This window comes from Chiroxiphia lanceolata, chromosome 1 (genome assembly GCF_009829145.1).
Source record: "Chiroxiphia lanceolata isolate bChiLan1 chromosome 1, bChiLan1.pri, whole genome shotgun sequence".
Lineage (NCBI taxonomy): Eukaryota > Metazoa > Chordata > Aves > Passeriformes > Pipridae > Chiroxiphia > Chiroxiphia lanceolata.
Window position 1 is genome coordinate 153,309,283 of NC_045637.1, and position 24,721 is coordinate 153,334,003.

Consider the following 24,721-nt stretch of genomic DNA (forward strand, 5'->3'; position numbering starts at 1 on the left):
GCAAACTGCCACATCCCAATTACTCACTTCCAGAAAGCTGGAAAAGGACTTATGGGACTGTGTTACATCTTATTTCACACACTTCAACACTTCAAAATACAAGTTTTGCAGGAAAAGCCCCTGTAACAGTCTCTGAAATTAAAGAGCAAGATTGCTAAAGCTATAAAAACATTATATCACAGCCTGCTGCAATCTCTTGCTTGGATAACAAAGTTTCTATACCCATATTTATAAATGTATTTATGTAGTTCAACTGATGCCACACAGAACAGTAAAGGTGCCTCCAAAAATGAAAAGCTGATCAACTTGGTTTTGATATAATCAGTTAATTCAAAACTCTAAATGAAGACAACCATTAGAAAAAAAGCCATTTATTAGATATATGTACATATATACATGCAAAATGATTTTTTATACACATTTACACAGGTTCAATTATTAATACAGTGCAAAAATGTCTAAAAAGGTACCAGCCCACCTTCTACAAACTCAACAGGTTTTTGGGAGAAAGGGGGGAAAAGAAATCCACAGAAAATTATCAGCTTCATAAAGTGACTAAGCACTGAAAATCTGGAAATTATTGGAGTTTATTCTTTGCCAATTTTCTTGTGCTGAGCTGCTGGGTGAGGAAAAGAGTTTCCAGCAGACTTATCTTGCAAACTGACAGAATTAAGAAGATGCAATTCAAACTACATTAAACAGTTTAAAGTGGAACAAAAAGGGATGGATTCCTCCCCGGGGATTTGATTCAATACAGGAATAATCCCACGTTGTGAGTCAGATCTCATGTACTCAAACTGCAAGTCATTCTTTTTTATTAAATCTTAAAGCACTGAGATCCATGTAAACTATTCTATTCCTCTTGCTGCTCCACCAGGAGATGTTTAACTGTATAAATACCACGTGGATGTGGGAGCCACTCTAAATACCAACATTAAAAGTAAAAATAGGGCCAACTACGAGAGCTCTGCCTCATCCTGGAATCCCAATCCAAAGCTACAAAGTGCACAGTGTCAGTGCACACAGACTAATCCATGGAGATTCCTTAATATGGTTTACAAATATTACAGGGGGGGGGAAAAAAGGTTGCAAAGGGATTAAGACTAACAGCAAAGCAGAGCTTTGGTCACTGGGTAGGAAAGATCTAAAGATTATAAAGATCCACTCACATTCTCCAATTAATCCACAAAGCAAAAAAATATCAGTTTAGGCAAAGGCAGAACTGAACCAATGGGTTTGGTTTCATGTTACTGAAACGTTTTAAGGAAAAAAAAATTAAATGAAAGCTGAATTTAACCTTTATCCACTTTATGTTAATTACATAAATTACCCAGACACCTTGTTGTACCACTGCTGCAGAGCTGTGGGTCACATCACCTGGCACAGGGATTTGTTTTATGACACAGCAAACAGCTGGATGCTTGGGAATCATTGGGAATGTTACAGCTTCTTCCAGTCAGCTTAGTCCAAGGATGAGGAATGTCCCAGCTGTAAATGCTCTGTGTGCCTTAAGCTGGAGCAGCCTTGGCTTTAGCCAAGGAACAGGAAAGCTCCTTTGGATCATTTAGCCAGATTTAGGCTAAAAAGGCAGGAGCAGGGAGTTGGGTCATGTCACTAAAGTCCTTTTCCCAAAGTTTTGTCCATCTGTAGTATAAAATCCTCCATCCTTTTCCCCACAGGATGATTCCCCATGATAACCCAGTGGGTTGACACCCAGTTTATGCTCCTAGAAAACACAATCAGATCCAGTATCCTTTTAAGTGTTACATTTCCAGTATCAGATTTTTGGGGTGTTATTTTTTTTCAGCTTTTCTTTTTTTTTTTTTAAATTTGTAATCCAAACTCGTGGCTTAGTTCCCACAAAGAACCTTCCCAAGGAAAACTGGGACTGAGCAGCATGAAAAATTATAGCAGTATATAAATTATAACTCCTCACATCTGTGGGGTCACCTGGGTGTCTCCAGGACAGTGGTTGAGTTCTGACTTCACTTTTCCACTCAAAGAGAACTGGGATAATGACAGACAAAAAACTTTAATCCATTCCCTTATAACACAAGGGAATTCCCTCATGGCACACAGCTCCAGCTGTATTCTATCCCTCCATCATTCCTACCAGACTATTCCTCACATTTAGAGGCTTTTACGATGTTAGTGTTACAGTAAGTGCAATGAAAAAGAAATATCTACATTTTCCTACTGGGAAAAGCTCTGGAATTAAGTCCCTTGATGTCCTAGAAACTGGTCAGGCTGTAATGGGCAGCCTATCCCTGCTCTTGTTGCAATCAGCTGCATCCAGAAGTTCTTCCCAAGTACAGCACCACAAATTTCTGGTCTGATCCTCCACTGATACTCGTGTTTGCATCCTGAGATGTCAGGAAAAGTCACTGAGACACAAGGAAGTAAATTTTTTTAAGTGTTTCTGTAAAAAAACCACAACTTGGTGGTTTTTTTTGCTCATTAATCTCTTTGCAACCAGAGGTAGAGATTATGTGAGAGGAAAAGAAATCTTTGGTGAACGAAACGGGGCTCCCAGAAAGAAAGAAAAAAAAAAACCAAAATAAAAATTCTCAAGAACAAAAATAAAAGGAAATTTTAGGACCATAATCCCACAATAACACACCTACAGTTCTCTACATCTCAATTTGAATCCCCACGACCCTGCTGCATCAAAATGCTGTGCATTTTTTTTTTTAACAGACAGCCCTAAATTATTCATCTATGCTCTAAAATGCCCTGCTGCACCTGGGTATGTGACATCCCAGCACAGCCAGTGCAGCAGAGGTGAAGAGTTCCAGCTCTGCAGTCCTACATATTCCAAAGTGCACACTCAGGAATTCATCTGAGTGTAAGAACTCTACACCATTAACTGAAGGTGTTCTACAGAATGAAGAGAACCTGCTCTTGCTTCCCACTCCTGGAAATGGGTTTTTACCCACCAGCCACACATAATTTCTTCTAAAAAGGTGAAGGAGTCAATGGCCTGGCACAAGCAGGCTTGGAAGATTTATTATCCATACAGACCAAGCAAACATGGAATTGTCCTTGTACTAAAAGTGACCTTAACCAAGGAAACAAAGGCCACTTGAGCTGAGAGATCACTCACTTGGTTTATTTTATGCTGCCCAAGCACTGTTGCAATTAACCACTGAGCACACACTTAACTACAATGTGCAGTTTAGCCAGGAGATATTTATAGCCTTTATGGTTTTTAAAAGAGCCACAGCCTTTTCCTGCCCTTCAAAACCCAGACAAATCACCCTGAAACTCCCCCTGACCATTTTTCCCACTGATTGTGAACTCACCTAACTGCAGCAAACAACTCCTTTACTAACATTGACCAAGAATCTCAACCCTCCACAAACTCCAGAGACAAAAACGTTCCCCATCACTTCGATCTTCATTTTGCCACACAGTTTTGGCATTTTCAGAAGCAGGGCAAGACACTGACCTGCCAAACTGTCACAAAGCCAGAAAGACAAGTGGCAAAATGCTGTGTGGATGGTGGAAGTCAAGGTGTAAAAGCCTGTGGATGGTTAAGAACCTCCATCTGTTGATGCCACCTGGCCAGATGTCCCGTGCACCGTCACCACATCAAACCCAGCGACACTCCTCGCTCGCTGGGTGTTGGACATGATTCCAGCATCCCACTTATTTCAAGTTGCTTGGAACTACCCTCCTTCCAACAGCCATTGTGACAACTCTCTAAAAATACCCCGGGCTATTTTTGGCCAGGTGAATACAAAGAGAAAAACCAACCAGTTGTAAAAACAGAGTAGCAAACCCCAAGTGCTTTTTCATACACCACAGTCAGGCTGTTTCTCCAGGAGCTGCCTTGTCAGGATCTGGTAGGAGGAAAGGGATGCCACTCCCATGTGGAAGGCGATTTGCCAGAGGTTCCTTAATCCATAGAGGTGGATGTTGCAAAAACAGACACAGAAAAGGAGCACAAATGTCTTCACCTTCCTCCCAGAGCTGTAGAAGAGGTACAAGTAACACTGCAAAAGGAGCAGAGAGGCAGTGTCAGGGTTGAACTACATAAACCCTGGGATACAGCAGGAATTGCTGCCTGGGACAGGTGGAACCCACTCGCTGAGAACGTGTGAAGAGCAACAACCCTTTTAGGAGCAAACTAAAAGCTCCAAGTGCTGACAGAAGAGTCCCTTTTTTTAACTCAGGCAGGAGCAGCTCAGCCTTTCTCACTTCAGGTCACAGTTTCCAACTGTGCTGGTGCCACAGGCAGAGATCACTGCAATTTATGCACAGGCATTTTGGGAAGATGCCTGCTGTAAATCAAAAGGATGAGAGGCAACATTCCTTTATTGAGCTTCCCTGGCTCCAGGTACTGACTGGGAAAAAAAGCAGGACAGAGCTCTGTGAAAAGCCACTTGCATCAAGAATTTAGATCTGAACTAATATATTCACCTTAAAGCTCTGCCCTGAGCAGAGGTGTGAGAAGGCTGAAAGACACTGAATAATACAATAAATAACCCCTCTGCAAGTTTTAAACACCATAAATAAATAGAAACCTGCAGAGAGTGGTCCCCAAACCATCATTCAAATGCAACAGCACAAGGGAATGAACACACTGCAGGCATTATGTTATTGCCAATAACCCAACTGCTGCAGCTTCCTATGATGACAGGCTAAAAATTGAAGATTTTCCAACAACATATTGCCCTTAAGTTAAAGGTTGTGCAGCACTGTTTTCAGAATTTAAGGAATTTTTCAAGAAAAACCCATTTGGAGCATGTTGTATTTTCCTCAAACACTTCTGCATAAGAAAGTCAGCAAAAATAACCCCTTAGGGAAAAGAAAAGTCTGAGGAAGTCAAGCACTGCATTTGCCACCAGAATTAACGGTAATTTTCAATGTAAATTAAAACATTTTCAATAAGTTGCTAAGATTTGCTTAGTCCTTCAAGGTGGTCATGCTACAAAAGCCCATCACTAAGCCTGGCACTGACAGAAAGACATTCATCCCTTTGGGAAAGAATCATGCTTGGGAGAGCATTTATTTATCCCACTCAACTGCAATTTGCCAAGGGTCAAATTGTGCCTTTAACTGTATTTATGTGCCATTTTAGGTGTAATTTTGTGCCATAAATTGGTGCCATATTTAACTGTATTTCCAGTGATTCCACTGGAATCATTCAGGTAGGATATTAAAAACCTCTGCTTAGCCGAAAATCACCCTGTCTTATTAGAATATCAAAATAATCAGAAAGAATCTTATTTACAGTGAACATACCTGAAAAACACAGGCTAGAAAAGGTACAAAAAAAGCTATCACATTCCCAATTCCTTCATGGTCCTCCTGTTGGGATTAAAAGAAGTGACAAACAACTACGTCAGGCACAGTTTTTAGCAAGTGCTGCTTGATATTTGAGAACACTACAAAAATAGTCAAGTACCTCTCATCTCAGTTTATGCTGATTGACTGTAACAGTGTTAAACACCAAGATCAATATCATTGAACAAGACACCAAGAACTGAGGCTTATGTGACAGTTCCTGCTAAATAAAACTGTGTCAGCACACAACCAGGACACTTTTGCTTTTAAAATGTTGTTTGCACTTTCATGTTCGTTTAAAAAAAAAAAATCATAGAGAAGGATCTAAAATTAAAATATAAGAACAGAGAGGGGGAAAAAAAAAAATACAGCCAGGCTGGCAAGAGTAAAATATTTCTACAAGTTTTAACCAGAATAAAAGGCAAAATGTTGTGATATGCAACAAAATACAGCAGGTCCAGTGGGTCAGTAACAAGTTGCACATTCCCTGGAGAAACAAAACACTTCTTGTGGAAAGGTTTGTGCTCTGCTAAGGAGCAGAACAGCCACCCTCAACATGGTTACCCGAGGAATTGGCTCCCTTTGGCTCATTCCCAGGATTCAGTGCCATCAGAGGTACCTGAAATGAATATTCTGCCAGGTGAACTCCTCGGATGAGGTTCAGAGCTCCACACATGATGTTCAGGACAAGGGACAGGATCCCCAGGGGGGTCACAGGCTGCATTCTGTAAGTAGGGACTGAAAAAAAAAAAAAAAAAAAAGAAAACCAGACATCAGTGAAAATTTGCACTATTGCTCTGAATCTTTTAACAGAAAACAACCCAAATCCGCTTTTGTGGGTTCCAAACATTTTCAAAACCTTTCATGTTTGCTGCAGAGGAGACTAAATATGAACAGAAAAACCATTTTTTGTTGTTACATTACACTGTTCTGTTCTTCAGACACCTAGAAATCAGCAAGAGCTCTGGAGTATTTTTTTAAACAGATCAAGAACAGAATTTTTCTTGACCCATTTGGTATCAATGTCTTGCATTATGCTGCACAGAGATATTTTTCAAGTGTTTATTACAGCAGATTAGCATGTTCAGCACTCCTCACAGGTCAGCAGAAAAGCCTTTCAGCAGCCAAAGGTCTGGGAAAGGGCTTGGATTCCTGACACCCATAACAGCAAGACAGCAATTCATCTCTTCCTTAACCAGTAATTATGTATGTATTTCTGAGGGCTCAGGCTGCCCACATTTCCCAGGTAGGGAATTATCTGCCTCCTTCCTTTCTCACCTTCTCCACTACTGCTTAACACCCACACTCCCTAACACCATTCCTTCAGGATAACCTCATTGATAAAACACCTAATTAAGGTCAAAGCAATTATTATAAGTGTGTGTTTAACTCGGGAATCTGCTGCCTCTAATCCAGGGCTGTCCCAAAGCCCACCTACGGTTTTCCCTCGCTTGCCCAACAACAGATTCCACACCTGGATACTCCCCCACATTTCATCCCTGCCTTTGGGTCACCACAAGTAGGACACTGCCAGCTTAATAAAAAAAAAAATGGGAGTTTGCAGCTCAGATACCAAATTCAAATCCTCTCCTGCACCACAAGACACAGGAGGGAATGAATGAGCCCTCAAGAAACCTCCCCAGCTCTCAGGATCTTCTGCCCCCTGTCCAGGTGTATCCAGACCCTGGCTATTAGAAATAAACTCTGGCTTCAGTTCAGTGTCCTCTCCTTCAAGAGATTTTGAGAGAGGGATGTAAAAAACATTTGGTGCCAAATTAATGGAGGGATGTAAAGCATCTTTCCTAAGGATCTCTGTAATTAATTTGTCTGGCACACACTCACACATCCACAATTTCAGCTCCAAAGCAACTGCAGTAATTCCATTTGATATGTGTCACTTTATGGAGCATTACTGTATATTACAGTCAGAGTGGTGTAACTCTGTCATCAAAGGCAATTTGGCTTTTTTTTTTTTTGCAGACAGTGACATTTAAGGCCCAAACAGTGCCCTGACCAGAAGCTGTGGCAGCATCTTTGTCCACTCACTGAGCCCAGAATTCAGTTTCCTGCTATTTTTGATCAATTAAATCATGTTACAGCTCGCTCTCTCACACAGAAATTTCCAAATAAAGACTCTTTCTTTTCCTCAGATTCTAAGATTTACTTCAGAGGCACAAAATGTCTCTCAAACAAATTAGAATTGTCAAGCACAGCTGTCATTCCTTGAACAGGATCCTGCAAACTACATGTGTCGGGAGTTCCCAGTCCTCAGGGAAGAACAGTGCAGGTCTCCATATATTCCTTCTGCAGCACGGAATATTAGGTAAAAGTTACAGTTTCCTTAGTCCAGGAGGATAAAAAGAATTGCTGTCACAGATGCAGGGGAGATTAAAATATCCAGGGTTCAGACTCTGGATTCTGTGAGAACTGATCTTGAAATCGGGGAGCTTTATTTCTGCCATTACATTCTGAGGTTTAATTCACAAACTGAAACTGCACAGAAAAGGGAGATTGGTCCTGCTAAGGGAAAAATTATCACACTTCCCTGTGTGCATTCAATCATAATTTAAAGAGAATTTCATATTAGAATGGCTTATTAAATTAAATAAGGGAACAGGAGAGTACAAGCACTTAGTCCAAGACAGCACAGTTTTGCACAAGAACAGATAAATTTTAACTGGGTTTCAAACTGATTTGACTCTTCCAGTGCAGAAGTTGTGCATTCCAGAGCACCAGATCCACACAGAAATGTTGGGGAACTGTGGGTTATGGAGCACCCAGGCAAAATGCACCTGCAGGTTTGAACATGCACAGAGCAGCTCTGTGAAAACACCCTCACACAAGGAAGAAATTGAAACCTCTGCCCATAAAAGATTTTGTGAGCAGAGGCCTCTGCCCATTGAACACCAACACTCTGTGCTGCCTCCTCGAGGCACAGCACAAGGGGCTGGCAGTGAGTCACTCACTCAAAGCTCTGGATAAGGAGAATCAGGAGTGAGAAATGAAATCAGACTCAAACAGTTTAGAATGAAATACAAGCACACAAAAGACAAGAGATGTGAGACAGCTTCAAAAAACACCTTAAAAAGGACTCTGAAGGACTCCCTGTGTGCCTGTAAAACATTAGGAACATTCATCAAGAGGAGCTGCATAATTTCCCAGCACGTTTACTGGCCAAATTGCACAAGTTGTTCTGCTTCCCAGAGCCAGTTCTGATGAGAGAACTCTTCCCTCTTCACAGAAAGCTACTCAGACTTCACATTTCTGCTGTACCTGTGTCCTCCAGGGCACCATCAGCTGTGCCCACCCCATGGCACAAGGTGAGGGCCTGCAGCAGCAGCTGGGCTCGGGTAGGTGTGGATCAGTGTAAGGGCTTTTCTAGCAAGAGTTGGGCTGGGTTTAGTGAACACAGCAAGGAACCAATAGAAGAATGGAAATAAAAGAGAAGAAAAAGCTCTTGTTCCCATAAACACTAACAAGGACAAAACTGCCCTGACTTTTCCATCCCTTTTCACACTAAACTGGAGAGCCAGGGGATGAGCTGACAGGGCTCCAAAGAATCCAGGAGCCAGTTACAGCCATGTGAGGAGAGGGATATTCTCTGATCATCCATGGACTGATCCATCTGCACTAGGGAATCCATGGAGTGATCCATCTGCACTAGGGAATCCATGGAGTGATCCATCTGCACTAGGGAATCCATGGATTGATCCATCTGCACTAGGGAATCCATGGAGTGATCCATCTGCACTAGGGAATCCATGGATTGATCCATCTGCACTAGGGAATCCATGGATTGATCCATCTGCACTAGGGAATCCATGGATTGATCCATCTGCACTAGGGAATCCATGGAGTGATCCATCTGCACTAGGGAATCCATGGATTGACCCATCTGCACTAGGGAATCCATGGATTGACCCATCTGCACTAGGGAATCCATGGAGTGATCCATCTGCACTAGGGAATCCATGGAGTGATCCATCTGCACTAGGGAATCCATGGATTGATCCATCTGCACTAGAGAACCCATGGATTGATGAATCTGCACTAGAGAACCCATGGATTGATGAATCTGCACTAGAGAACCCAGGGACTGATCTATCTGCACTAGGGAATGCAGACACAATGAAATCCTGCTCACCTGCAACCACAGCCCTTCAAGAACAGCAGGGCCATCACATAAATAACATCAATTTGGGAACAAACACCATGCACACAGCTAAACTTAGAGCAGCAAAGCAGGGATTCAGCTGGTAGGGAATGATGAGAGGGGAGAGACATAAGCCAGGAAAGCCGACTCCAGAGGAGGGAAACAGATGAACACAAACACCATCCTTAAAATAAAGGCAGAACAATCTGTGAGAGTATTTGGGTTAGAGCAGAGAGGAGAGCCAGAAATAAAAAGCCAGATGGAAAGCAATTAGGAATATGGGGGAACTGGAAATGTATTTCTGATCTGTGGGCACAGACTGGATTGCAAATATTTACTGGCACTGAAGCTGTTCAAAAGGAAAAAAAACAGTGTAAAGAATTTCTACACCCTGTCACATCATGAAAAGATTTAACCTTCAAGGACAGCTCTGAGGAGCACTCACAAACCTGACTGGCAAATACAGGCCTTTCAATTCTATTTTTAATTCTTCCTGGCCACTGCCCTGCTATATTTTAATTTAAAATACCTATGTCAAATTAGATTCCAGCTCATCCATCACAAACAATAAGATTGAGCAAGTGGAACTTAATTTTATTAGTGTTTCATAAGCCAAGAACGACAAAAAAAAAAAAAAAAGGAGGAAATACAAGCTCATGGCACTCCAGCTGCATCTAAACCACCATGTTAATAGGATTAAAGCAGGGAAGGGTTTAGTGGTGGGCTTGGCAGTGTTTGGTTTCCTGTTGGACTCAATGATCTCAAGGGTGTTTTCCAACCTAAACAACAGCAGGTAAAATGTCAGGTTTTGTTACAGAAAAGTCTCTTGTCAAGGCTCTACGTGTTGTTCATATAGATACACAAATCCTCTTTCAGAATTTTAGGCAAATGCACTAAATTTTAAAGAATAAGGTCAAAGGAGAAAGCAAAGAGGGGAGAACAACTCAAGACAGCCTGGGAACAAGAGTTTTACCCTCAGCTCATATTCTCCTCAACCATTCTTGTCTCAAGACTGAAGAAACTCATTCAGATTACAATTATGTATCTTTTATCATGAGTTTGCACAAGCAATGAATCATTTGAGCTCCTCTTGCCATAGAAATTTGAACAAACACGGACTTTAAAAGCAGGAGAATTTAACATGGCAAATACCACGTCCAGTCAGAAACAATTTTCCATACAGAGAAGCTGATCTAAGGCTGGAAAAAGACACCACCACAGGTCCTTAAAGGCACTAATTACCTTTACCTGCTGTAATGTAAATTCCAAATATTGCCTCCTATGACAGAAAAGTCTTTTCTGCTTCATACACAAGATAAAAAATATGTATTTCTCAACACAAAAGGGACCTGTTGTGTGCCATTTGCAGAGTGAGGGTCGGGATATCTGCTGTCACCTTGTGTAGCAGTGACTTACCAACCTCCACATGAACTCCTGAGTGCCCACCATTGGTCATCCCATTCAGCAGCTCCGTGTCCTCCAGTTTCAGCTGAACTGGGGGCTGGAATTTCAGCTCCTCCTCCACCTTCTCCCAGTTGGCCTTGGCTCGAGAGCCACGGGTACTGTTGAAATGGAATTTCACCTTCTGAATGATGTTGTCTGGAACAACAGAGGAACCTGCTTCAGTCAGCTCTGCAAAAGTCAACTGCTCAATTATTAACCCTTTACATTATTAAATCTTAATTAGGGAAATCCTTAATGATATCGTGGTGGTCTTTTTTAATTGTTTTTAATTTCTTCATTTCTTATTAGTTTCGGGTATAAAATTCCACTGCTGGTTAGGGAAAACAAAAATACTTCTTCGAGGTACTGTACATCACAGAATCCTAAAATGGAAGGACATTAAAGACCATCTTGTTCCACCCCCTGCCACAGGCAGGGACACCTTCCACTACACCAGGTTGCTCCAACCTGGCCTTGGACACTTCCAGGGATGGGGCAGCCACAGCTTCTCTGGGCAACATGTGCCAAGGCCTCCCCACCCTCCCAGCCAAGGATTCCTTCCTAATATCCAGTCTAAACCTGTCCTCTTTCAGCCTTCTGGACATTTTAATCCCCACATCCTGCCAGTGGACTGCAAACAAGTCCTCACATCCCAGGGTGGATGTCAACTCGTATCTTAAACCACCCATGAACTACCACGAGAAGCAATTCCTGTGCTTTGACCATGACAAGGATTTTCCCAGCACAGAGGCAAATTAATTCAATCTATATCTGAGTCATGAAGCAGCTCTGACCAGCAGAGGCAATTCCACAGTGATTCCCTCAATGTCCAAGCCACAGATCCATGCACAGATCACTCTCCTTCACCTCTCACTCTGTCAATTTAACACCAGTCACAAGCAAATCCCTTTCCACAATTGTGGCTGCTGGTTTGACAGGAATTGTGCTGAGCCCAAGCAGGGAATTCCTCCAAGTACTCACTGCAGGTAGGGCTATTTCCTGTTTAACTGTGGAAAGATATGGGCAAATTCAACCTATTTCAAATGCTTATAGGATGAATGTTTCTGCATTTTATTCCCCTAAGTAAAATCCATATCAAATATTGCACAGGTTGCCCACAGCTCATACTGGAAATTATATATATGTAATACCTGTAGCATGTTGTGCTTAAGCTACTGTTATAGCTTGTATATATTCTATATTATTTATATATTATATATTATTTACATGTATCATTATACAGTATTTATATTTATGTACTCGTTTATATTATTTATAATTATATCTTTATTTACATTATTTACATATTGTTTAAATATTCTATATAAATATCTAATATTTACATATCATTTATATCTATGTATTTATTAATTAATTACATATTCTTTCTATTCTAAAACATAGCTTAAACTCTAGTTCTGTTGTGCTGGAATACACAGTGCCACAAGCAGGGAAAAATCCTACATTTTACCATGTCAGCCTGTTGAGAAGGCAAGAATATCTACATTATATGTACATAATGAATATCTACATCTATATGTATAATATAGAATAATTATAAGCTATATGAATAATTAAAATAATTATAATAATGATATGATGATCATGATAATGATAATCATAATAATATCTATGACTACCAGACAAAAGGCTAAGATCTCAGGTATCAAGTGCTTCTTAGATCCAAACACAGGGAAGAAGATGATTAAATAAATAAATCAGTTATCACACAGCAATATTAGGTAAACTCAATAACAAAGTATAACAGTAAAACTCAAAAAAAAGATGTGTTTTTTCTTTAAAAAAAAGACCCTCATGCAATCAAAAGAAGGTAGAAATTCCCTAATTCCTACTGAAGTTAAAAAAGAAAAAGGAATAATGTGGATCTCAATCTAAAATCACATCATGGCTGTAATGTGCCCTGCAGGGAATGCACCCAAAATCCAAGAAGGCTGTTTAATAAGCTTTCCTTGTGGATTTCTCAATCCTTTAAGCATGAGCTTAAAAAAAACTGACTGAAATCTGGCCAGAAGGGTGCAAACCCACTGCAGGATTTCATCCTCTCCCAGGGCAGTTTCTCACTGCAAGGGAATTGTGTGTGAGGTTCAGCAGAGCAGCTCCTACTTGGCAAGAAAAACCATTTATATCAGGTTAAAAAAGAAACACTGGGCATGACTCTGAAGCTTTATGAGACTGTAAGTCAGGCCAGAAATAAAGCTGCCCACAATCATCTATTCTGTCTCCCAGTAATCTGCTCTGTCTCCCTTTTTTCCTGTTCTCATCTGTCTCCACTCATCAGATTTTTTTAATTATGTTAAAGTGTCTGAGATATCAATTTCTTGTTCTTCTCTGCTTGTTCATTAATCACCACAGGATTTTGTCCATAACAGATGAACTCTCTGCCACTACACACCCAATAATCCAGTAGTTTATGGCATCAAGGTCTTCCCCCTTCCTTGCAATCACAAGCTAAAACTCATTTCTTAAACGAGTTTAAATAAATGTCTTCATTTCATCCTTCTTAATTTCTTGAATAAATTTCTCCTCCTAAACTCAGCAACTCCAAGGCACCAGGATGCCCTTTTAAAAAAGCAGAATTCCATGATAATCCAGCTGCTGATAGCAACAAGCACTGCCCACTGAGCAGAAAGCTTGGCTACAACAAATGAAAACAAGCAAAATACATCTAAAAATATAAATACTTGGAAATATCATGTAAATATGTATGTGCATAAATACGAAGTGACTGTGTTGATATATCATAAAAAAAATAATTTTTTTGGTAATAATAATAATAATAATAATATAGTTGTAATAATAATTAGGTATGTTTGTTATAATAATAATTGTATATATTTTGTAATATATATAATTTATAAATATAAATAATTTATAAATATTTTTGTAATGAAATAATTCTATATATTTGTATAGACCATTTATATAAATATAATATATAAAATATTATATATAAGTGTATCATCTATAAATATGTATTTATCTAGAAGCCTATAAATATCTATGTTCACTGAACTGAGCAGAAGCTTCGGGGCTGTGGTGCTGAGAAACAAGGTTTCAAAATACACACACACAGGCAAAGGCACCCCCAGGTTCACTTGCACAACCAGGCTTTGGCCTGGAAACATTATTTAACACCATAAAAGTTGCAAGGCAGAGAATTTTTACAGTCAGAGGCCGAAGTTACCAACCAAATTCAATGAAAGCATATGGCCTGGAAGCCAAGTTGATGCTGGTTGTGTCGTAGGAAGCAGAGAATTCCCAGCGAAGCTCTTCCAGGAAGCAGAAGGCCATGATGGTGGAGTAGCTGCTGGAACAGATTGCCATGCAGGCAACATCCCCAGAGGAGAGGAAGCTGGGATAGAAGCAAAGAAATAAAAGAGTAATATCACCATAAAAAGGTAAAAGTGCTGCTGAAGACGAGGATTAAACTGTGCTTTCCGTCAACACAAAACGTACAGACGGAGCTGAAGGAGCAGGCTGCAAAAAAATGGGGTTTTTTTTGTTGTTGTTGTCACAGCCCTGCAGCCCCTGGAGGTTTATTTATCTATTCTCAGACAATTATTTATTCTCAACTCGCCCAGGACACCTGAGCACACTGAATATCACCACACAGACTTTATTAAATTGGTACATCAGTCCAAACCGAGGACGTTTTCTCCCAGGCTGGCTTTAAATCACATTAATAAGGAATAAGGTGGTCAGAAAACCAACTTTGAAAGAAAATTCAGTGGGTCTCCAAATTTCAAACAAAAAAAAATGTAAAACCAAGGAAGCTTGTTCCCAGTAAGCAGATGCATTCCTTGCTCCCCATGAAAGATTCCCATATTTATGTCAAAGATTCCCATATTTGTGTCGAAGATTCACACATTTATGTTGGAGCTTCCTGTATTTATGTCAAAGATTCCCATATTTGTGCTGAAGTTTCCCAAATATATGTCCAAGACTCCCACATTTATGTCCAAGATTCCCACATTTATGTCCAAGATTCCCACATTTATGTCCAAGATTCCCACATTTATGTCCAAGATTCCCACATTTATGTCCAAGATTCCCATATTTATGTCGAAGATTCCCATATTTATGTCGAAGATTCCCATATTTATGTCGAAGATTCCCATATTTATGTCAAAGATTCCTGTATTTATGTCGAAGTTTCCCACATTTATATCGAAGATTCCCACATTTATGTCCAAGAGTCCCACATTTATGTCCAAGAGTCCCACATTTACGTCGAAGAGTCCCACATTTACGTCGAAGTTTCCCACATTTACGTCCAAGAGTCCCACATTTACGTCCAAGAGTCCCACATTTACGTCCAAGAGTCCCACATCTACGTCCAAGATTCCCACATCTACGTCCAAGATTCCCACATCTACATCCAAGATTCCCACATTTACGTCCAAGATTCCCACATTTACGTCCAAGATTCCCACATTTACGTCCAAGATTCCCACATTTACGTCCAAGATTCCCACATTTACGTCCAAGATTCCCACATTTACGTCCAAGATTCCCACATTTACGTCCAAGATTCCCACATTTACGTCCAAGATTCCCATATTTATACTGAACTTTCCCATATTTATGTCAAAGATTCCCGTATTTATGTCAAAGTTTCTCATATTTATGTCAAAGTTTCTCATATGTATGTCAAAGTTTCTCATATGTATGTCAAAGTTTCTCATATGTATGTCAAAGTTTCTCATATGTATGTCAAAGTTTCTCATATGTATGTCAAAGTTTCTCATATGTATGTCAAAGTTTCTCATATGTATGTCAGATTCCCACATTTATGTCCAAGATTCCCACACTTATGTCCAAGAGTCCCACACTTATGTCCAAGAGTCCCACATTTACGTTGAACTTTCCACTGGGAGATGGGCCCCATTCCTCCCAGGAACCTTATCAGGGAGATCCTCTCTTCCAGCTCAGCCCTTTGTCAGCAGTAATCCAGTCAAACACCACAGGTTTGAAGCTGAAACATTTCTCCCCCTGGATTTTCCCTCTCCTGTTATCCATACATTTCATCCCAACTTCATTTCATTCTCGTGGTTTCTATTTTACCCCATTTTTATTTGGTTGTTACTTGGGATTCAGGGTTTTGATTGGCTCTGACAGCCCAGTTACACTGGGTAGGTTCCCCAAATTCCTACTATTCCCAGCTCCCAGCTGAGGATCAACACCATTCCTGCCTAAAACCACCTTTTCCAAGTTGCCAGTAATTTATGGCCCTTTTGCCACGGATCTCTTTGCACTCCTCTCATTCCAGAGCCAGAGCAGAGCAGCTTCTGCAGGGACAGGAGATGAAAAGCAGCAGGACTTGTTGCCATCAAAGGCCACAATTTTGCTTGGACTGACCTGGAATTCCAATGCAAATCTCTGCTTTTCCAACTGTTTCACAGCAAATTCGTGGATCTTTTTTTTCTCCAACCACTCCCCCAAAAATGGAGGCTTAGATTTAGCTTGGGGTCACTTCAAGTTTTCTCACATTTGCTCACCAGAAATGCAATCACAAGCTAAAACTCATTTCTTAAATGAGCTTAAAATAAATTTCTTAATCTCTTTCTTCTTAATTTCTTTAATAACTTTCTTCTCCTAAACTTACTCATTCCAAAGCAATAGGATGCCATCTTAAAAAAGTAGAAATCCATGATAATCCAACTGCAAACAGTAACAAGCACTGCCCAACGAGCAGAAAGCTCTGCTACAACAAATGAAAACAAGCAAAATACATATAAAAGTATAAATGTGTGTAAATACAATGTAAATATGTATGTGGAAATATGTATGTGTGAATGCCTATGTGTAAATATGTAGGTGTTTAAATATAGTGTGACTAAGTGTTAATATATAGTAAAATAAATAATCTATTTTTATATATATTTATAAACCATTTATATAAATATAATATATAACATATAAATTTCTGTGTATATATAAATTATCTATAAAATATATAAATTTTAAGTAATATTTGTAAAATATATAATATATATATTTATATATTTTTTATATATAATATAAAATATATATAATATATATAATATATATTATATATTATATATATAATTTATATAATTTTATATATTTTAGATTTATATATAAAATATGTATAGAGTATGTATAGAGTATGTATAGAGTATGTATAGAGTATGTATAGAGTATGTATAGAGTATGTATAGAGTATGTATAGAGTATGTATAAAATATATGTATAAAATATATGTATAGAATATATGTATAGAATATATGTATAGAATATATGTATAGAATATATGTATAAAATATATGTATAAAATATATGTATAAAATATATGTAGAATATATGTAGAATATATGTAGAATATATGTAGAATATATGTAGAATATATGTAGAATATATGTAGAATATATGTAGAATATATGTAGAATATATGTAGAATATATGTAAAATATATGTAAAATATATGTAAAATATATGTAAAATATATGTAATATATATATAAAATATATATAAAATATATATAAAATATATATAAAATATATATAAGATATATATAAGATATATATAAGATATATATAAGATATATATAAAATATATATAAGATATATATAAGATATATATAAAATATATATAAAATATATATAAAATATATATAAAATATATATAAAATATATGTAAAAATATATAAAATATATATAGAATCATATAAATACATTAGTATGGATATATAACATTTACATATTAATATGTAAGTGTATGTATGAAAATATATAAATAGATATTTATATAAAATATACAAAATATACATTTAGAGAGCATATGCTCACTAAATTGAGCAGGAGCTGTGTGCTGAGAAATAAGGTTTCAAAATACCTGGAGCTGACAACCCAGACAGGCACAGTGGGGTTTCAGACTGGAATCAGGCCCTAGAGACCATACCCAAAATTCTCCTCATTCCCAAGATAATTATTTCAAAAATAAAAGCCCCAAAAAAAAAAAAAAATAAATCAACCAGGGACTTACTGGATGCTGAGGTCACGTCCCTTTGCTGTGCCTCGACTTGGGTACCGTGCCAGGACTGAGGACAAGGCCTTCAATCTCTTCCTGCATTCCAGAAAGTCCTGGTTGAAATGAAAATCCGTGGAGGCCGAGAGGGGAAGCCCGTCCCTCACCCTCACCACGCAGGCAAAGAAGATCAGGGACATTCTCCACTGGAGTATTCATGAGGACAACCTGAAAATGGAACGGCACACGTTGGGTTCGGGGAGGTGAGAAAGCTTCCAAGCCAAAATTCCGGCCGGGAATACGTCAGGGAAAGAGTTTATTCAGCACTGAGACTGAACAGCACCTCTTGCACCACCTCTGCCGTGGTGGCTGTGTCCATTTTTTGCCTCTCTCGGACTGAAAGGTGAGGCAGGGGATTTGACAGGGGAATTATCTACCTGGAAAACATCCCTCTTTTCCCTGCTTTGCTTTATTTAAGCATCAGAAACGCTGAGCAAAGTTCTTATTTATGGACCTGCTGCAGCTCTGGAATTGCAAACAGCTGCAGGACTGTTGCAGTTCCCTCATTTTCTACTGTAACACAGAAATCCAAGAATAAATTTTAGGCTACAGCCTGTCAGGCTCTTTTTAGACTCACCTAGGGCTAAATATAGAATAAAAGCTGCCCTCTCTTGTCTTCCTGGTCACAAACTCCCATGGAAAGTTATTATTGGGATTTACCTGGTACATTCAGAACATGCAGAGATCTGTCCTTCAGACATACCATGAGGATCCAGAGGACTAACACAGCTGCTCACATAATATCTGAAAGAGAACCATAATGAACATTAAAAAACACCTAATTAATAACTTATATTTACTATAAGAACTCCCCTCCAGTGGGTAAACATATCCGAGAAAGTATTTTGCCTAAGGGAAAACAAATAACTTATTTTCTTATTAATTAATATATTAATTTCTACACACATTCAAAGACACTATGAAATGATATGCAAAATGTTTATGATGCCCCAATCATAATTTTTTTAATTTAGCCCAATAAAAGAGCAGCTCTAAATCAGTGGATTTTAAGGGATTATCAGAAACAAGTCGAGGAAGAAAAAGGAAAAAAAAAAAAGGAAAAATAAAGGCATTTACTTGGCTTCAGGCAAACTACATAAATAAAGCATTAGGGAGTAAAAAGAAAGAAACAAAATCACCCTGTGAACTCAAACTTTAGATAGAGAAGGACTGTTTTAACCAGGCCTGTATCACACAATTCATTAGGATGCTCAAAGTATCTTTGAAATGTGTCTCATCAAAACATGTTTTTCGTGTCTAAGAAGTCCAGGGAGCAAAAACTCTTCTAGTTCAGGCAACAGAAACTCTTAAAACTGCTCTGATTTCTAATAAAGGTTGAGTTCCTACCACAGGCAGCACTAAGAAGATCTCATTTCTGCTCCAGAAGAATCATTTCCACACAATTTGTGGGAACAATCCCTCTGTCCAAGGTGGCAGCAATTTGCCAGCAGGTTAAAGCAACTACAATTATCAGAAAGCACGATGGCACACAACTTGTTCCCTTAGAAAAGCAAATAAAAACCACAGAAGACCAGACATCTCTTGAAAAGTGCTATTTTAAACTTTTAAAATGGAAATCGAAGAATTAGATGCTATTCCTTTTCCACTGTGCCCTCTCATAGTTCTTATCCAGTTGAGTAAAATCAAACCAAGCTCACAAAAACCTCATGTCAACACCCAGCAAAAAGAATTTCAACAATAATCAAGATTGTTATAAGTCAGCTTGAAACATCACATTGTTCTTTAATGTGCTGTGGTAGCAGCCACGAAAGAAACAGTGCAGAAAATTAACATACAAGTGAAATAAAACCAAAAAATACACCTGCTAACTCAGAAATATTAACTTTAACACAGCCAGCTTTTAAGCACAGTTGCTCAGAATAGCACAGTTTAATGGTGAAAAGCTGGTAGCACTGATGAAGTTTAACTCCAAAATAATTCCAGAACAGGCAAAAGATGGTCAGGAAAACAAAAAAGCACCAAGCTTAGAAAAATTAAATACATTTTCTAAATCTATCTGGCCTATGAAACTATTCGGCTCCCTGTGCCACTAACAGTAAGAGTTTAAAATTAAATATATATATATATTTATTCATCACTAAGGTTAACATCACCAACTGCACATAGAGAGTGGTACAGCTTCCCAAGACACACAAACCTCCCTGGTGCAGGGCACGAGGCTGTCCCTGAGTATCAGCTGCCCATCAGAGGGATCCTCTGATCTCCTGAGAAATATCTGCTGTGGGTCCCCACCAGCCAAATTCCAAATTAACTGCCAGGTTTCACTGCAGAAATGAATCCATACCCCTTCCTGGGACAAAACACCCACCAAGGAGGCTTTGGGTTCTCCTTCTCCTTTGTCAGAAGCCTCTTGTTCCTTGCACAGAGTGCTCTGAGTTTGTGACAGTTACCAATGTCCCCTCCCTGGCAGTTTTAACTACTTGCAAGCCACTTTTGCCACGTCACCCGTGACAAACTGTCACAAACTGGTCAAGGTGTGCCTGTAACCCAGTGACTGGACGCTGTTCCTGTTCCACATCTACTGCCCTTTCCTCCTCCAGGCTCCTTCTGTTTGCTCAGGGTCAGGAGCACAAAGATCTGCAACCACCTGTACGTGGCAGGTCTTTGACCTTGGGTCCTGAACGTGGGCAAAGTACTCGTGTCTCTGGACTGGGCAGATATCAAATCCTGCTGTACTCACAATGAATAACGTCACACCAACATCAGAACACCTATTTTACTGGCACAAAGCAGCCAGAACACTGAGATGTATTTTGACCAATTGTTTCAGGAGAACAAGTTGTAATTTCTGACTGAAGCAAAGAAAGTTGATTTTTCACTATTTAAAGCATCTGTACACCCAACAACACTTTAAAATAAAACTGTTTAGTGCAGGACTCAAACAGCACACATTTACCACTATTAGAACAAACAATTCTTTGGTGTGTTTCCATAGTAGGTGTCTAGGTTACCTGAAGCACAATTCCTCCCTCCCTCACTTCCTAAGCAGCAGACAACTCTCTCCAGTGTCTGCCTGGGGATTATCAAGGCAGCCTTAATCAGACCCCTTGCACTTTACTACACTGTTACACAACTCCTCTGGGTAAGCAGATTAGACCCAACTCACCGGGCCCACACTTCCCCACATGATCCACAAACTCCTGCTTGATTGCCTGCACTCAGGAAACAATCTACTCAAAAGGCTCTGAGAGCAAATGGAAACCAGTGCATAGTTCATGGGGGGAATGATGTTAAAATACAGATCTTTCAGAAATTATTCCATCTAACCATCAAAAGAAGAAAGTTTCCTTCCAGGAACAGCACAACACTAACGAGACATATCTTGCTACCAGGATTTCTCTCAAGTATTTGACTTCCCTCCCTGTTCAGAGCCACATTTCCCTTCTTTCTGCATCCAAGCCTCAAACACAACAACATCCAACTATTTTTTCCAGTCCTGACCTTCCTCTTGAATGAAGAGCAGAAAGCTTTAGTGGATGTTACCATGGTCCTGAAGCAGCCTGTGAAGTTTTTTGGACATGTGACAGCTTCACACATAACCATAACTACTGCACTAAAGCATCTTTCCTCAGGCAGGCAATCTCCAGAGGGAGTCATGGACAGCTACAGGTGGGATGCTGGACTACAAGAGAGATTCAGGTTGACTCAATCAAACACAAAACCTTTAACAGAGCTGCAGCTCAGGGGTTGGCTTCAGTCCAAAGAAAACAAAACAGCTGGGATGTGGTTCATGAGGGAGAGTTACTACATCTCTGTGGGATCACAAGGTGGATTTTACCCTCTTCTCACGTATATAAACAAGCAAATCCAAACCACTGTTAAATTCTCATCTTCTAAGATGGCAGGAGCTGTATCCACCTGCTCCATCCCAACTTCTCTCCCTCCACACCCCCAGCAGTGCTGACCAGCTACATCACAGACCCACAGCAACAAGAGCCACTCTCCAGACTGAGCAGTGAATTAAAGCAGTCTGAAAGCACGGTGTTATCTTATATTTTAAAACAGGATTTGTGCATATCCAGAGCTTACAGGCTCCTATAAATCCTCCAGGCTTTATCCTTATCCCTAAAGGGAAGCGTGTAGAAAACCTTTACCATCACAAATCTCCTGTCTACACAAACTCCTGTGAATTATCAGGAATGAAGCATTTTACACAAACCTCAAACCCCAGCATTCCATCAATCCCACTGTCCCAATGGACAGGCCTCCAAACCACACCAGAACAACTCTGGTTTCAGGTGAGGCTCTGAAACTTTGCCTCACCTTAATCTGTCAGGAACACCAGACACTTTATACCTGTTCCCAAAAATACAGCCACCCCACCCAGCTGAAGCCTCCCAAAGCCCACCAGCTCATCCCTGTACCCTCACCAGTCCATCCAACTAAGGACCCTTCCCACATCCATCCTGCTCCACTCACATTACACCCTGTTCACGCCTCTTCTCCCCCACGTTAAGCATCCTAAAATTCCCAAAACAACCCCTTTTCCACACTCTTCAATAAAACAGACACCCTGAAAGCAAACACACACACAGCCCCCCTCAATCAGGACTGACAAGTCCCCCTCTACAGTCCTCGAGCATCCCAGACACCACCAAATCCTACTCCCATCCCACAGGTCCCAAACTCTCATGTTATCCCAGCTCACCTCGAGCCATCCCCAGCCCAACCTAAATCCCACTCAGAGTCCCAAATCCTCCTCCTCTACCCCTCAGGCACCCCAAGGAACTCGCAACTCCAACATCCACACCAAAGGATTCCAATCCCAACACACACATCCCTCTCCCCACCACAGCAACCCTCAAGACCCAAACTCCCCTTATTGCCTCCCACAGCCCCCCAAGCTCCCCAAACCTCAACTCCCTGCCAGAGGACCCCCAAAACACCCCCTCACATCAGCCCTGCTCACCCCAGTCCACCCAGCTCACCCCCAAGGCTCTTCCCTTCCCATACACCCCCTCAAGCACTCCAAGGAACCTCCAATTCCAACATCCATCCATACAACACGATCCCAACACACACACCTCTACTCACCCCCACCCCATCCCCACATCCCCCTGCCCATCCCCTACCCCATCCCCACACCTTCCAACACCCCACCTCCCCTCATGGCCTCCCACACCCCCTCAAGCATCCCAAGAAATCCCCAAACCCTAAATCCATACCACGGGATCCCAACGCCAACACACACATCCCCCTGTTCACTCCCACCCCATCCCTACATCCCCTAACTCGCCTCATCGCCTTCCAGACCCCCTCAAGCACCCCAAACCTCCCCTCCCTGCCAGAGGACCCCCCAAACATCCCCTCACATCACCCCAGCTCACCCCCAGGGCCCTTCCTTCCCTCCAAGGAACCCCAAATCCAACATCCGCCCCTACAACGGGATCACAACACACACATCCCCCTGCTCACCCCCACCCCATCCCTACACCCCCCAAATCCCTTCATCGCCCTCCAGACCCCCCCCAAGCACCCCAAACCTCCCCTCCCTGCCGGAGGACCCCCAAACACCCCCTTATATCACCCCAGTCCCCCCGGTTCGCTCCCCACACACACCGTCCCGGGTCCCGGAGGGGCCGGAGGAGGAAGAGGAGGAAGAAGAGGGTCGGTGCTCGCCCGGACCCTCCGCACTCACCGTCCCCGCCCGTCCCGCGGCCTCTCGGGCCTCCGGCTCCGCCACAGCCCCGGCCCCGCCCGCTTCCGCCATGGAGAGAGCGCGGGGACAGCCGGGACGGGGGAGGGACCGGCGGGACGGGGGCGGGATGGGATGGGGTGGGATGTGGGATGGGGCGGGATGTGGGATGGGGCGGGATGTGGGATGGGGCGGGATGGGATGGGGTGCGAGGATGGGATGGGATGGGGTGCGGGAATGCGGTGTGGGGATGGAGATGGGGGTCGAGATGGAGATGGGGGTCGATATGGGGTGTGAGGACGGGATGGGATGGGGTGGGGTGGGATGGGGTGTGGGGATGGGATCAGGTGGGATGGGGTGCGAGGATGGGATGGGATGGGGTGCGGGGATGAGGTGAGATGGGATGGGGTGTGGGGGTGGGATGGGGTGCGGGAATGGGATGAGATGGGATGGGGTGTGGGGATGGGATGGGGTACGGGGATGAGATGAGATGGGATGGGGTGTGGGGATGGGATGGGGCGCGGGAATGCGGGGGATGTGGGGATGTGGAGATGGGGGTCGGGATGGGGTGTGAGGACGGGATGGGGTGTGGGGATGCGGTGTGGGGATGAGGATGGGAATAGGAATGGGATGCGAGGATGGGGATGGGAATGGGGTGTGGGAATGGGGATGGAGTGTGGGGATGGGGATGGGGATGGGGATGGGGATGGGGATGGGATTGGGGTGTAGGGATGAGGCTGGGGATAGGGATGGGGTCTGGGAATGGGACTGGGGGCGGGAATGAGGATGAGAATGGTGTATGGGTGTGGGGATGGGGATTGGGATGCAGATGGGGATGGGACTGGGGTGTAGGGATGCATATGGGAATGGGATTGGGGTGTAGGGATGGAGATGAGATGTGGGGATGAGGCTGGGGATGGGGTGGGGAAATGGGACTGGGGGTGGGGATGAGGATGGGGATGGGGCTGCAGCTGGGGATGAGGTGTGGGGGTGGAAATGGGGATTGGGATGCAGATAGGGATGGAGATAGGGTGTAGGGATGAGGATGGGGATAGGGATAGGGATGAGGATGAGGCTGCAGCTGGGAATGGGGCTGGGACTGGAGTGCAGGA

The 24,721-nt window shown here is 41.7% G+C and overlaps 1 protein-coding gene across 3 annotated transcripts; it reads right to left on the reverse strand.

Annotated features, from left to right (window-relative positions):
• Positions 1–355: 355 nt before the first annotated feature.
• Positions 356–23,687, reverse strand: SEC22C (SEC22 homolog C, vesicle trafficking protein). Of its 3 annotated transcripts, none has more exons than XM_032699625.1 (8): positions 23,613–23,687; positions 18,614–18,697; positions 17,912–18,121; positions 14,095–14,258; positions 10,859–11,041; positions 5,909–6,027; positions 5,248–5,313; positions 356–3,995 (listed from the first exon to the last, which is right to left on the reverse strand). In XM_032699625.1, the coding sequence occupies exons 3-8, from the start codon at positions 18,091–18,093 to the stop codon at positions 3,795–3,797; spliced, it is 915 nt and encodes a 304-aa protein (XP_032555516.1). In that variant the 5' UTR covers positions 18,094–18,121; positions 18,614–18,697; positions 23,613–23,687; the 3' UTR covers positions 356–3,794. The 3 variants fall into 3 exon arrangements, with proteins under 3 accessions (XP_032555516.1, XP_032555535.1, XP_032555526.1); XM_032699644.1 differs by having other exon boundaries at positions 18,657–18,697; positions 23,613–23,634; XM_032699635.1 differs by lacking the exon at positions 23,613–23,687 and adding an exon at positions 20,112–22,732.
• Between the last annotated feature and the right edge of the window lie 1,034 nt (positions 23,688–24,721).